This window comes from Mustela lutreola, chromosome 10 (genome assembly GCF_030435805.1).
Source record: "Mustela lutreola isolate mMusLut2 chromosome 10, mMusLut2.pri, whole genome shotgun sequence".
In the NCBI taxonomy this organism is placed as follows: domain Eukaryota; kingdom Metazoa; phylum Chordata; class Mammalia; order Carnivora; family Mustelidae; genus Mustela; species Mustela lutreola.
Window position 1 is genome coordinate 110,101,663 of NC_081299.1, and position 12,884 is coordinate 110,114,546.

Genomic DNA, 12,884 nt, shown 5'->3' on the forward strand with positions numbered 1-12,884 from the left:
AGAGAGAGAGAGGAGGAAGCAGGCTCCCTCTTGAGCAGAGAGCCCGATGTGGGACTCGATCCCGGGACCCTGAGATCATGACCTGAGCTGTCGAATTTACATTTTTGGGAGAACTGTGGTCCTTTAACGTCTAGCATTGCGTTAAGAGGGTCTGGGCATTTCCAGTCCGCCTTCCTCGCTCTGATCGCCCCCAGCGGCGACTCTAAACAAAACCAACGACAGGAACAGCTGGTCGCACAAATAGCGTAGACCCCGCGGTTCCTAAGATGGCCGCAGCCGCTTCCGGCTCCTCCTCCGTTGCGGCCCCGCCCGCCGCTCTCAAGACCGCCTTCGCCCCGGAAGTGGAAGTAGTGACTAAGGTCAGGGGGTGGGATCGCTGCCTGGAGACGGCGGGAGCTCTTTCGCCATGGCGGCCGGGCCGATCTCCGAGCGGAACCAGGGTGATTGGAGGGGACCAGCCGGGATTGGGCCCAGGGAAGCTGGGAGGCCTCGACTAGGGCCAGCAGTGTTTCCGCCGGGGTTGGGAGATCGGATCCCCCCGGAGGGCGGGAGACCGGCCCTCGTGCCTGCTGGGGGCGGGGAGCCGGGTGCAGACTGAGGCCTGTAGGTGTGATGCTCTATCCAATCCTCTCTGCCTTCTCTTTAAAAAACAAAAAAACAAAAAAACAAAACCGAGCAAACGAAAACCAGAAACAAAGCAATTCACAGAGAATTTGCTGCAGAACCTTCAGTTGGACTTAAGGTTCTCTAGTTCTCGAATGAGGGAGGTGTAAGGGCTTAATCTTGCTTTTTTGCTTTTTACACCCCATGTGCACTCGCAGTTCCCCCTCCTGTCACCTCTTTTTTCCTGTCATTATCTCATCCCTCCCCTAATCTGCTCCTATCTTCTAGATGCCACTGTCTATGTCGGGGGCCTGGACGAGAAGGTTAGCGAACCGCTGCTGTGGGAGCTATTTCTCCAGGCAGGGCCGGTAGTCAACACCCACATGCCAAAAGATAGAGTCACAGGTCAGCACCAAGGTGAGTACATGACAAGAGGAATGTTTACCTGTTGCCAGACAGACTGCCCCTGGAGGGGTCCAGCAGTTTTCATATCTGTTTTGGAATAAATCACCTGCAGATTCTTTCCTTTAAGGGTAGCTCACAGTTTGCTTCCGGGACCATTTCCAGTTGAAGTGAGGTTGTTATTTCATGTTCTTTGTGCTTTGGGAGGTGAATGAGTTATACCCCCATTTTAAATCACTTCACTTAAGTTGTTCATCTCCACCCTTCTACTTCCCAGGGTATGGCTTTGTGGAATTCTTGAGTGAGGAAGATGCTGACTATGCCATTAAGATCATGAACATGATCAAACTCTATGGGAAACCAATACGGGTGAACAAGGCATCAGCTCACAACAAGAACCTGGACGTGGGAGCCAACATTTTCATTGGCAATCTGGACCCGGAGATTGATGAGAAGCTGCTTTATGATACTTTCAGCGCTTTTGGGGTCATCTTACAAACCCCGAAGATTATGCGGGACCCTGACACAGGCAACTCCAAAGGTTATGCCTTTATTAATTTTGCCTCATTTGATGCTTCGGATGCAGCTATTGAGGCTATGAATGGGCAGTATCTCTGTAACCGCCCTATCACTGTGTCCTATGCCTTCAAGAAGGACTCCAAGGGTGAGCGCCATGGCTCAGCAGCTGAACGACTTCTGGCAGCCCAGAACCCACTCTCCCAGGCTGACCGTCCTCATCAGCTGTTTGCAGATGCACCCCCTCCGCCCTCAGCCCCCAATCCTGTGGTATCATCATTGGGGTCTGGGCTTCCTCCTCCAGGTAAAGCTTTTACTCAGAATATTTTTGTCTTGGGTTTGGGGTGTGGTGAGGGTGGGGCAAAAGGAAGGAAAAAGAACAGATAAAGGGGGATGTGGGGTCAGTAGGTGATGAGAAAAGGAGTGAGGGGTGACAGTTGTGGTGGGGAAGAAAGTTGTTCAGAGTTGTCTGGTATTGCTTCTGACTTTTGAGGGCAGGGAGGAAGGGAAAAGAGCTTATCCTGCCTAAAGAGGCTGCATTGAACAGGCTCTCTGAAGACATTCTCTCCTTACTTTCATTAACTTTTCTTCCATTTCCTCTGTAGGCATGCCTCCTCCTGGGTCCTTCCCACCCCCAGTGCCGCCTCCTGGAGCCCTTCCACCTGGGATACCCCCAGCCATGCCCCCGCCACCTATGCCTCCTGGGGCTGGAGGGCATGGCCCACCATCAGCAGGAACCCCAGGGGCTGGACATCCTGGACATGGGCACTCACATCCTCACCCATTCCCACCGGGTGGGATGCCCCATCCAGGTGGGTGTTCTTTGCTGGGGAAGGGAGGGAGGAGCCTGGTGGAGGAGCTCTCTTGCTGCGTATGGTGCTGCCCTTGTTGCCCAGCAATAATAGTAATAGATAGTTCCAGAGCTCTACTTTTCTTCAGACGTTACTTTATAAAAACATACAAAATACTGCTCTCTGTTTACTTTAACAGCTACCACTCTGTCTCCATTTCTTATTTAAATTTATCCAGAGTGTATAACTACTTGCTTTTTTCCCCCTTTAACTTTTACTAATTTCTCTCCTGTGACTTCTACCCCAAAGCAGTAACCTGATTGCCAGATCTAGGGGGTGCTTCCATTCTTATCTGGTTTGCCCTTTGGTGTACCTGAAACTGGGCATGTCATCCTTTTTGAAAATCTTGTTCCTTGGTTTTTCTGGAGTCTTCATCTATGTCTGATTCCTTAATCTTAATAGGCTTTTCTCTCTCTCCATGTAGTTAGGTTTTTTGTATTTAGTTCTCTTTTCCACATAGTGCCGTTACTTGTACACTGATGCCTCCAAGATACGTATCCCTCGTCCGTGACCTTAAGTCAACTACTGCCTGACAGCTCCACTGTTCTATCCTGCCCTTCAAGCCTATTCTACCTCTAGTATTCTTTGTTTTCAGATGCTTAATTCAGAAATCTGGGAACTTTTTTTTTTTTTTTAAAGATTTTATTTATTTATTTGCCAGAGAGAGAGAGAGAGAGAGAGCAGCAGAGGCAGAGGGAGAAGCAGGCTCCCCGCTGAGCAAGGAGCCCGATGTGGGACTCGATCCCAGGATGCTGGGATCATGACCTAAGCTGAAGGCAGCTGCTTAACCAACTGAGCCACCCAGGCGTCCCAGAAATCTGGGAACTACTTTTAACTACTTCCTATCACCCCACTGTAGATACCAAATCTTACTAATATTTCTGGCATTGGCTCCCACTGCCAGTGCCCTCGTTCAGGCCCCTTCATACTCATTATTTCACACCGAATTTATTACAGTAATTTTCTAATATTTTGCCTCCCGTTTCTCTTATCTTTGATCCACTTGCACAGAGTTATTTTTCTAAAACACAGACATTTACACACCCTTGCTCAAGATTCTTCTGTTGCTCCCTTTGACCTGCAGAGTAAAACCCACACTTGTCACCATAGCATTCTAGGCTTTTCGTGATCAGTGCCTGCCAGTTACTCCCCTGACTACATGCTGCTCTCCATTCCTGGGTTACTGGTTTTCCCTGAACATAACTAGCTGTTTGATGCCCCTGTGAATTACACATGCTAACGTTTCCTGCCTGGGTTATTCTAGTCCACTCTTGTCCACTTGAAAAATTCATACTCGTTCTTTAGAATTAGATCTTGGCTTGGACAGGATCACTGCTACCTTCCCAAATCCTGTCAGTGGAGTGGGTGACCGTTGATTGGGAGTAGTTGACTTATTTGTACCCTTGGAATGGGGTTGAGGATAAAGGCACTTCATAGCAGCCTTCTCTTCGAGACGTCCTGATGTGACTTACTTCTCAATTTTGTTCTTTTCCTTTCTCCATCTTCTGTGCTCTCTGTATTCCTTTTGTCTCCTTGCTCTTTGTGTCTGTTTTGTTCTCACAGGGATGTCTCAGATGCAGCTGGCCCACCATGGCCCTCATGGCTTAGGACACCCCCATGCTGGGCCTCCAGGCTCTGGGGGTCAGCCACCACCGCGACCACCACCTGGAATGCCTCATCCTGGACCTCCTCCAATGGGCATGCCCCCTCGAGGGCCTCCGTTTGGATCTCCCATGGGTGAGTAGGCTCTAGCCACCTCCGTCATCCTTGAGTGTCAGAGTCCTACAACTCCCTTGTCACAGCCCTGTCCCCTCCCTTTTCTTTTATTTGCATTTCTGCTCATGGTCTCCCTGTTAGTGTTCTCTGTGTGTTCACCCCACATCAACACTTCCTATTTCTTGCCTTGACTGACTTTTCTTTTCCTTTGTGCAGGTCACCCAGGTCCTATGCCTCCGCATGGGATGCGTGGACCTCCTCCGCTGATGCCTCCTCATGGATACACTGGGCCTCCACGACCCCCCCCCTATGGCTACCAGCGGGGGCCCCTCCCTCCACCCCGGCCCACCCCCCGTCCTCCAGTTCCCCCTCGTGGCCCACTTCGAGGCCCTCTTCCGCAATAATTTTTCATTGTCTTGCCTCCTGTTCTATCTTCCCAATATCTTCTCAATTCCTTGGACCAATCAGAGTTGCTGTAGCTCCGTAGGGCTAAGGCATTAATCCCTCTCAGGCCTTTTTTTTTTCCTTGGGTGTAATTTTTTTTTTTTAAAAAACAGGAGGTTTTTTTTTGTTTTTTTGTTTTTTTCTATGTTGGTCCTAAGTGTTTTGCAAATGCACAGAGAAAATAAAACTAAATTCCTTGTTTATGCTTCATGCTGTTTTCCTTGGCAGAGTAACTTTCTCTCTTTTCTCTAGGAAGTATGTTGGGAGAAGAATGGTAAGGTAGGAGTGAGGGTGCTTATCACATTTTTAAAAGGCTCTGTTTAGTTTGTAAGCTGAGACCCAGAAGCCATGACACACACAGGTTATTGTGACCATGACGCGAGGACAGAAGTGAAGTTCCTGGGGATAGTGCTGGCAAAAATACGAGGTAATGTGCGCAAAGCCACCCATCCCAGCACTGTATGTAATGACATTACGCTGAAAGCAACTTTTCTATCCATTGGTAGTAAGGACCTTGTTGAATAAACTGGTAAATCTGTGTAGCAGCAGCAGAGAGGAGTGAGGAAAGGCTACGTGGTGATTTGGAAAGCTCTCTAGCATACATCAGGTGAAGAAAGTACCAGAACAAAAAGTGTAGTATGCCACCACATCTAAGAGGTGGTATGTGATCATCTATACATTTATTTATATTTTATTTTTTAGAAGACTTTATTTATTTATTTGAGAGTGAGAGAGAGAACACAAGCAGGGGGAGCAGCAGAGGGAGAGGGAGAAGCAGGCTCCCTGCTGAGCAGGGAGCCAGATGCGGGGCTGGACCCCAGGACCCTGGGACTGCGACCCGAGTTTAAGGCAGGTGCTTAACCAACTGAGCCACCCGGGAGCCCCCCTTTGTTTGTATTTTAAAAACAGACAAAAATGAATGGAAATTGATCCCACAGCAGGGGTGGAGGAGAGGGGAATGATATGGAAGGAAGCCAGATTTTTTTGAGCATACTGTGTTAAACTCGGTTTCCTTTGACGCCATATATATAAGTGTCTTACATAATTGCAAAACCGTTGAAATTGGGACTGTAGGGACTCAGTAAACCTTTACTTTTTTACGTTGTCTACCTTTAGACATCAGGAATAAGGTATTCGGGTTTATCCCTGTTTTTTTTCTCCCCAGTCCTTCCAGACCTGACTTTCATCCCATTTAAATCTGTGTTCAAAGACTTTCAGTAATTAGACCAAATCCAAAGGCCTTCTTTCTGTTCTTTGCTGCATTTAATCCCCTGATATTGCACCCTTCCTAAAGCTCTTTTTCTGGTTTATGTGATCATGAACTTTCCTGAAGTCTAGGTAGAAAAAGGTGAGCTTGGCCCTCATTCTCTTGCAGTTTTCGTTCACGTGACTTGATGGCGACACAACCTCCGCTGGTGGCTGCTAAGTAATGCACAGACAAGCAAGGCAGTTCTGTTCTGCTCTTTACCAAGGGAGTAGGCTGACACATAAGAGATTGTTATGAAACAAAATATTATGAGAGCATGAGAAAGGGTATCTAACTGAGCATGAAAGTCCAAGAAAATTCCTGGGAAAAAAGTGATACATTTGCATGTAATCTTCAAGGAAGGGCAGAAGTTTCCCAGGTGAAGAAAGGAAAGCTCATTCCAGATGGATGGAATATTCCTGAGTGGAAGCAGAGATTGCTGAATGGCACAACAGAAAATGCACTGGATTTAGTGTTGGAGCTAGCGGGGGTGGGGCAGGGGGGGCTCCCACGGATCCGTGCTTCTCTGTCCTTTCTCACATGGCAGAGAACCATTTGAAACCGCACTGACAGAGAAGGCAGCTTCAGGCCAGAAGCTATTAATGGCTCAGGGATTCTTGCCGTCCAGGCCCTGTTGAGCAGCCCAACATGCTGAGGGAATTCCCATGTGAGCACCCCGTCATGCACACAGGTTGCAGGAAGTTGCTCTCCATGAGTGGAAGCCACAGTGGGGATTTAAGCAAGGGAGGGACAGATTTGCATTTTAGAAACAAGGTAGTTTGAGGGAGATGACTGGTGGCAAGGTGCCAAGCTGGGCATTTGGCAATAATTCGGGTGAGAGACGAAGTCCTAAACGAGGGCTGTGAAAGGAGCCGGGATGCAGAGGAAGGGATATACCCGGGAGGTATTTTATTAAAAGGCAAAGTAGCAGGATGAGGTGTTCGAATGGGTATTGTGAAATGACGGAGAGCAGAATCAGGATGAGGGTATGCAGCAGGAAGAATTTTGGGGAGCGAGATGGAAATGGTAAGTTCAGTTTCAGGTATGTTGACTTTGAGGTGAATGGACATAGGCAAGTAGGGTCATCTAGTGGACATCTGTCAAAAGCTTGAGGAAGTTCCGGCATGATTATTTCACACCATGGATGACTAAGAATGCCAGGCTTCTAAATCCCAGTGGGATAAATTGACCTCCCCATTTTAAACAGAGCTCTGCTACACAATTGCTTTGCAGTGGCCAGAAGCTGAGGACCTGGCTGCGCTGGGAACCCCGCACAGCTAGCAGCTGGCTTCTGGCCCCAGGCTCCCCAGGCTGGCACTCCAGCAGCCCCAGGTTGTGGGAGGCTTTGTCTCAGCCTCTGTGTCCTTTCTGCCTCCACGGCATCAGACTGATCATCCATGAGGACGTCAATGATGGTTACCCTCGTGCTGATGATTACCTGCTTGTTTTTTCATATAAGCTCCTGTGTGGCATTTTCAGCTGTTACCTGATAGATGGCATGTGGATGAATTCACCACCCTCACAGAGTGAATTCGTGCCTTTGCTGAATACCCTGCTTCCCTCTTCGGAATCACTGTTTCCTCAGGCACTCACTCTTAGAATCTCTGCACTTTCATTCAGTCAGTGCTAATTTTGGAGTGCCTCCTCCAGTCATTGAGTTTAACTACCCACTCCCCTACCATTACAGATGCCAGTGCTCAGCGGTTCTCTGTGCAGAACCAGTGTTGTTCCTACATTTCCTTACTTCACTCCACACATCTGTTTGTTACTCACCAAACCAGGGTTTTTCAACAATTTTTTTATTGCCCCCCCCCCAACCACTCCCACCAGGAGACATCATTTTCAAATTGGTCTCCACCCCCCTGCATGAAATTTTTTTAATTCATTTTTTTAAAAGATTTTATTTATTTATTTGACAGAGAGAGATCACAAGTAGGCAGAGAGGCAGGCAGAGAGAGAGAGAGGAGGAAGCAGGCTCTCTGCCAAGCAGAGAGGCTGATGCGGGACTTGATCCCAGGACCCTGAGATCATGACCTGAGCTGAAGGCAGCGACTCAACTCACTGAGCCACCCAGGCACCCCTGCATGAAATTTTAATACACAGATAAGCTGTGTATCTGTTTATGTACTAGGGCCCTTTTCAGGGGAACACAAACCATTGTTACATCTAAGATTCCTGCTGCGCAAACCAGTTTTTGACCCCTTGGGGTCAACTGAGAATGCATGCATGCTCTAGACCATGGGTCCTTAATATTTTGTGGGCCACAGACAGTCCTTTGAGAATATAACAAAAACTATGGACCCTACCCAAGAAAAATACACATTTTCATATATATCCAATACCCTGAAGCAAAAATTCCATAAAATTCATGGATCCCAATCTAAGTATCCCTGTATGACACTGAACACTTAAGGAATCTCATTCTATTAATCTGTCTCCCGAGAATATTGAAAGGTACCTGGCCTATACAATAATAATCGTAAAAATAATAACAGCTAATATTTACTGAACTTTTACTAATACGTCAGGTACTGTCCTAAGTGTTTTATCTGCATTATCTCCATTTATTCTCATAACAATCCCCTGAGTTAGGTTTTGTTATTACCCCCATTTGAAGATCAGGGAACTAACTGATATTAAGTTACTTGAGCACGGTCACATGCTAAGAAGTGAGAAATGCAGTAATTGAACCAAGATCTGCCCCAGCCCTAGAGCCACTTTCGTAGTCATATATTATGTTTTACTGACTACTTGCTGAATGAATGAATCTTTTCCTTTGGTACTTATCAGGGTTTTTTTTTTTTTTTTTTTAAGACTATTTATTTATTTATTCATGAGAGAGAGAAAGAGAGAGAGTGGCAGAGGGAGAGGGAGAAGCAGGCTCCCCACGAAGCAGGGAGCCTCATGCGGGGCTCCATCCCAAGACCCTGGGATCCTGACCTGAGTCGAAGGTAGACGCTTAACCAACTGAGCCACCCAGGCACCCACTTATACTCTTCTTATAAGACATTCCCTTTTAACCGGTTTATAAATTCCTAAAGGATCGGAGCTCTTTTTGTGCTTTTAGCATCTGTCCTGGAACTTTCTGGTATCTTGGAGGTGCCATCATTGACCCTGTTTTGTCCCTCTACTCTCCCCATCCTGACAATCTCATGTACTTACAGTGTGGTGGGGAGAAGGCTGACGCAATGCAGGGGGGTTGCTAATGTGAAGGAGCCAGTTTGTAGGTAAGTGGGCAAAGAAACCATACCAGGAAGCTTTATATAAGGCAGTGGTTAAAAACCCTGGGAAGCTCTAAGACCCAGAACAACGAAGCCAGACACCTAGATACTGTATGAATCTACTTCTATGAGACTCTAGAAAAGACAGATCTAATGTATGGTCACCAAAAGGGGATCAATGGTTGCCAGGGATGGGGATATGGACTGCAGAGGGTATTTTGGGGGGATAAAGGAAAAGTTCTTTATCTTGATCAAGGGGGCGCTTACATGGGTGCAGACTTTTGTTAAAACCCATTGAACCGTATGCTTTAGATGGGTACCTTCTGAAAGCATTAGGGCACTGAGTCAATATTGCCTGGGTTCTGATCCTCGTTTTGCCACTTCTGAGTTGTGTGATTAAGGTCAAGTTGCTTAGCCATTCAGGGCCTCAATCTCATCACCTGTAAATGGTGATGATCTCATAGGGTTAATGGGGAGGTGGGGTGAGTTCTTCGATGTTAAGTGGTCAGAAAATTGCCCATGTCAGGCTCTAACAAGGTAAACCATCATTACCACATACCCACTCACCACCTCCTGGGCCATAGTCTTATTTCCCTCACCTAATACAAGCCGTTGTGGGAAAGAGACTAAAAATGGGGCAACTCTCAGTAGGCAATTAACTTATATTCCTTCAGATTTTTTGTTTCAAAGGTTTTATATCTATCCATATATATAGATATAATTTTTTTTTTAAATCAGAGCAAGAGCACAAGCAGGCAGAGTAGCAGGGAGAAGCAGAGAGAGAAGCAGGCTCCCTGGCGAGCAAGGAGCCCAATGTGGGGGGACTGGGATTGTAACCTCAGCTGAAGGCAGACGCTTAACTGACTGAGCCACCCAGGCACCCCATCCAACAAATTCTTTATCTATTAGTTCAACACCTATCACTGGCACTAAAGGTAATAGTCTTTAACTTATTTGGAATGTTCTTTCATTACATGCTTACTTGATGGATACTGGGGTATAGTCAGCCAGTAAATATGCCAGATGAGGTCCTTGCTTCCTTAGAACCAACCATCTACGTAGGAGAAGACAAAACTTTTAAAAAGTAAATAAAGAAAAATAATAATTTTAGAGAGGGATATCTTGTAAGAAAAAACAATAAAGCAGGGTGATAGGATAGTGACTGTGGAGTTAAGAGGGCCAATTGAAGAGGTGACTTTTGAGTGGAGACCTGAAAGATGCGACAAAGATCTGGGAGAAGGGAATTTTAGCGGCAGGACCCCCAAGTGCCAGGGTCCTCTGCTGTGTCTGCACTGGGCATGTTGGTGGCACAGCAGGGAGATCAGTGAGGCTGAAGCAGAGATATGAGGAAGAGGGTTGGAGAGGCAGCTGGGGGCCAGATCTTACAAGGCCTTTGAGGCCATGATTAGGAGTTTGGATTTAATTCTTAGTACAGTAGGAAGCTATTGGAGGATTTAAAGAAAGGGGAGTGGTAAAATCTCATTAAAATTTTTTTGGGGCGCCTGGGTGGCTCAGAGGGTTAAAGCCTCTGCCTTCGGCTCAGGTCATGATCCCAGTGTCATGGGATCAAGCCCCGCATTGGGTTCTCTGCTCAGCAAGGAGCCTGCTTCCACCTCTTTCTCTGCCTGCCTCTCTGCCTACTTGTGATCTCTGTCAAATAAATAAATAAAATCTTTTTTAAAAATTAAAAAAAAACCTTTCTCTAAAAATTGCAGGTTAACATATTCAGAAAAACACATTGGTTTTAAGTGAATTTTTACATATTTAAGTACCCCTTTAACCACCTTTTAGATCAAGATGTTAGTACATTTCCAACCCCCAGAGGGTTCCCTTGTGCCCCTCCACGGTCAGTTTCCCCTTCCTGGTGGTAGCCTCTACTATTAATTTGCTTTTCCTTGAACAGTGTATAAATGGAAACATACAGTATGTACTCCTTTTGGTCTAACTTCTTTTGCTCAATATTTTGTTTGTGAGATCTTTTTATCCTGTTGCCTATAGTATTTTAGTCTCTAAAAAATTTGTCATGTAGTATTCCCTATATGAATATACCAGTTTGTTTATCTACGTTTAACCAATCTTTGGCTGATAGATGTTTGAAGTTTTTGAATATGATGAATGAGGCCACTAGGAAAACTCCCTTGCCTGTCTTTTTTGCGGGACATAGGCACTCATTTCTCTTGGGAGAGTATCTGTTGGATTAGATTTGATTTTAGAGAATCACCCTGACCACTGTGAGTAATGGGTTTTAGCAGAGAAAGGCTAGAAGTGGGGAAATCAGTTAAGAGGCTGCTGTGGCAAAGGACAGAGATGGTGGTGAGTTAGACTAGGGGACAGCAGGGAAGGGACAGATTTTAGAATATATTTTGAAGTGGGGCTAACAAGACTTGATATAGAAAGGAAACAAGGATAACTCCAAGGTTTCTGGCCTGAGCACCTTGGTGAAGAGTCGAGAAAGACCTCAATCTGAAGTTTGTTTACAGATAATACATTTGAGATGCTAATGAGATATCCATGCAGTGATATTGAGTTTACAGGTGGAGATTTTGAATTTGGGCTTGGCAGAAATATCTGCACCGGAGAGATAAATGTGGGAATCATCAGCATATAGATGTGACTAAAGTCATGGGACTATCTGATCTGACAAGTGAGAATGGGGAAGGGGGAATTGAAGGGGGAAAGAGGCCAGGACCTATCCACTAGGAACTCTTGTGTTAATGGACCCAGCAAAGGAGAGACAGTGGAGGAGTAGCTTTTGGGGTGCATGGGTCTGTAGTTCCTGGGAAAAATAATCAAATCTTTCCTGAGAACTGGAAAATATATACAATTTTTCTCTGTATGACTATAATATTTCTATTTTAGCAAGTAATGGATAAGTGGAGAGTATGCAAAGTCACCTTAAAGAGAAGAACCAGCTCTCTGCCAGCAAGATTTGGCTGTAACCTAATTGAAAATATTAACATATTTAAATAAAGAATGTATCAAGCTGAAGAGAGGTCAGCGATGGAAGCCTAGTAAAGGGAGAGTCCCTGAGGCCCAGGCGGGCACCGCCTTACTAAATACCATCCTGGAAAGAGTGCTTTAGCCAACAGAATTAGAGTAGTCCGGGAGTATTGGCAAAGCTGCCCATAGAACAGAGATGGGGGTGGAGAATTGTAGCCAAGAAAAGTTTTCTGAACCCATTGGCACGACTCCTTACTGGGGATGGCCAGATGCCATTAAAGATAAAAATATTCCTGTTCAATTATGTCATTGTGCATTTATATGTTGACATTCTGATTCTGATTTGATTTAAAGAAGAGAATTACTGGATATGAGTCTGAGCAACAGTAAAATTTCTCATGGTAAATTAATACTGCTACATTATGCTTCATATTTCAGTTGATTGTAAACTTCACTGGCACAATCAAGTACTTCCAAGATGTAGTTTTGAAGTCCAGGGGCGCTGGGTGGCTCAGCCAGTTAAGCCTCTACCTCCAGCTCAGGTCATGATCCTGAGGTCCTGGGATCATGGGATCAAGTCCCCGCTCAGTGGGGAACCTGCTTCTCCCTCTGCCTGTCCTTCCCCCGGCTTGTGCGCTCTCTCTCTCTCTCTCTGACAAATAAATAAATAAATAAGATCTTTAAAAAAAAAAATAAAAGCAACTTATCTAATCTTCCTTTTCCCCCCAATAAAAACTTGGAGTCCACCTCCTGTAACTGGGACACTGTCTGGGTTTCAACCGAAATCAATGTACCCTGGATTGTAATTCTTTGATCTGAAATAAACACTCTGACTTTTGAACTGGTTTCTTGTTTTTAGATGGACATTCTTGTTAGTGGTACATTCAACACTGTAAATCCTTCCTAGTGCTCTCTCAGGGCGCAGCCGGCTAGGCCTCTCCATCC

General features: G+C 45.8%; 1 protein-coding gene across 1 annotated transcript; it reads left to right on the forward strand.

The window, feature by feature from the left end:
* Positions 1-316: 316 nt before the first annotated feature.
* On the forward strand, positions 317-4,733 carry SF3B4 (splicing factor 3b subunit 4). The gene is made up of 6 exons (XM_059136482.1): positions 317-440; positions 892-1,020; positions 1,283-1,825; positions 2,127-2,333; positions 3,936-4,109; positions 4,305-4,733. The coding sequence occupies exons 1-6, from the start codon at positions 407-409 to the stop codon at positions 4,490-4,492; spliced, it is 1,275 nt and encodes a 424-aa protein (XP_058992465.1). The 5' UTR covers positions 317-406; the 3' UTR covers positions 4,493-4,733.
* The last annotated feature ends 8,151 nt before the right edge of the window (positions 4,734-12,884 follow it).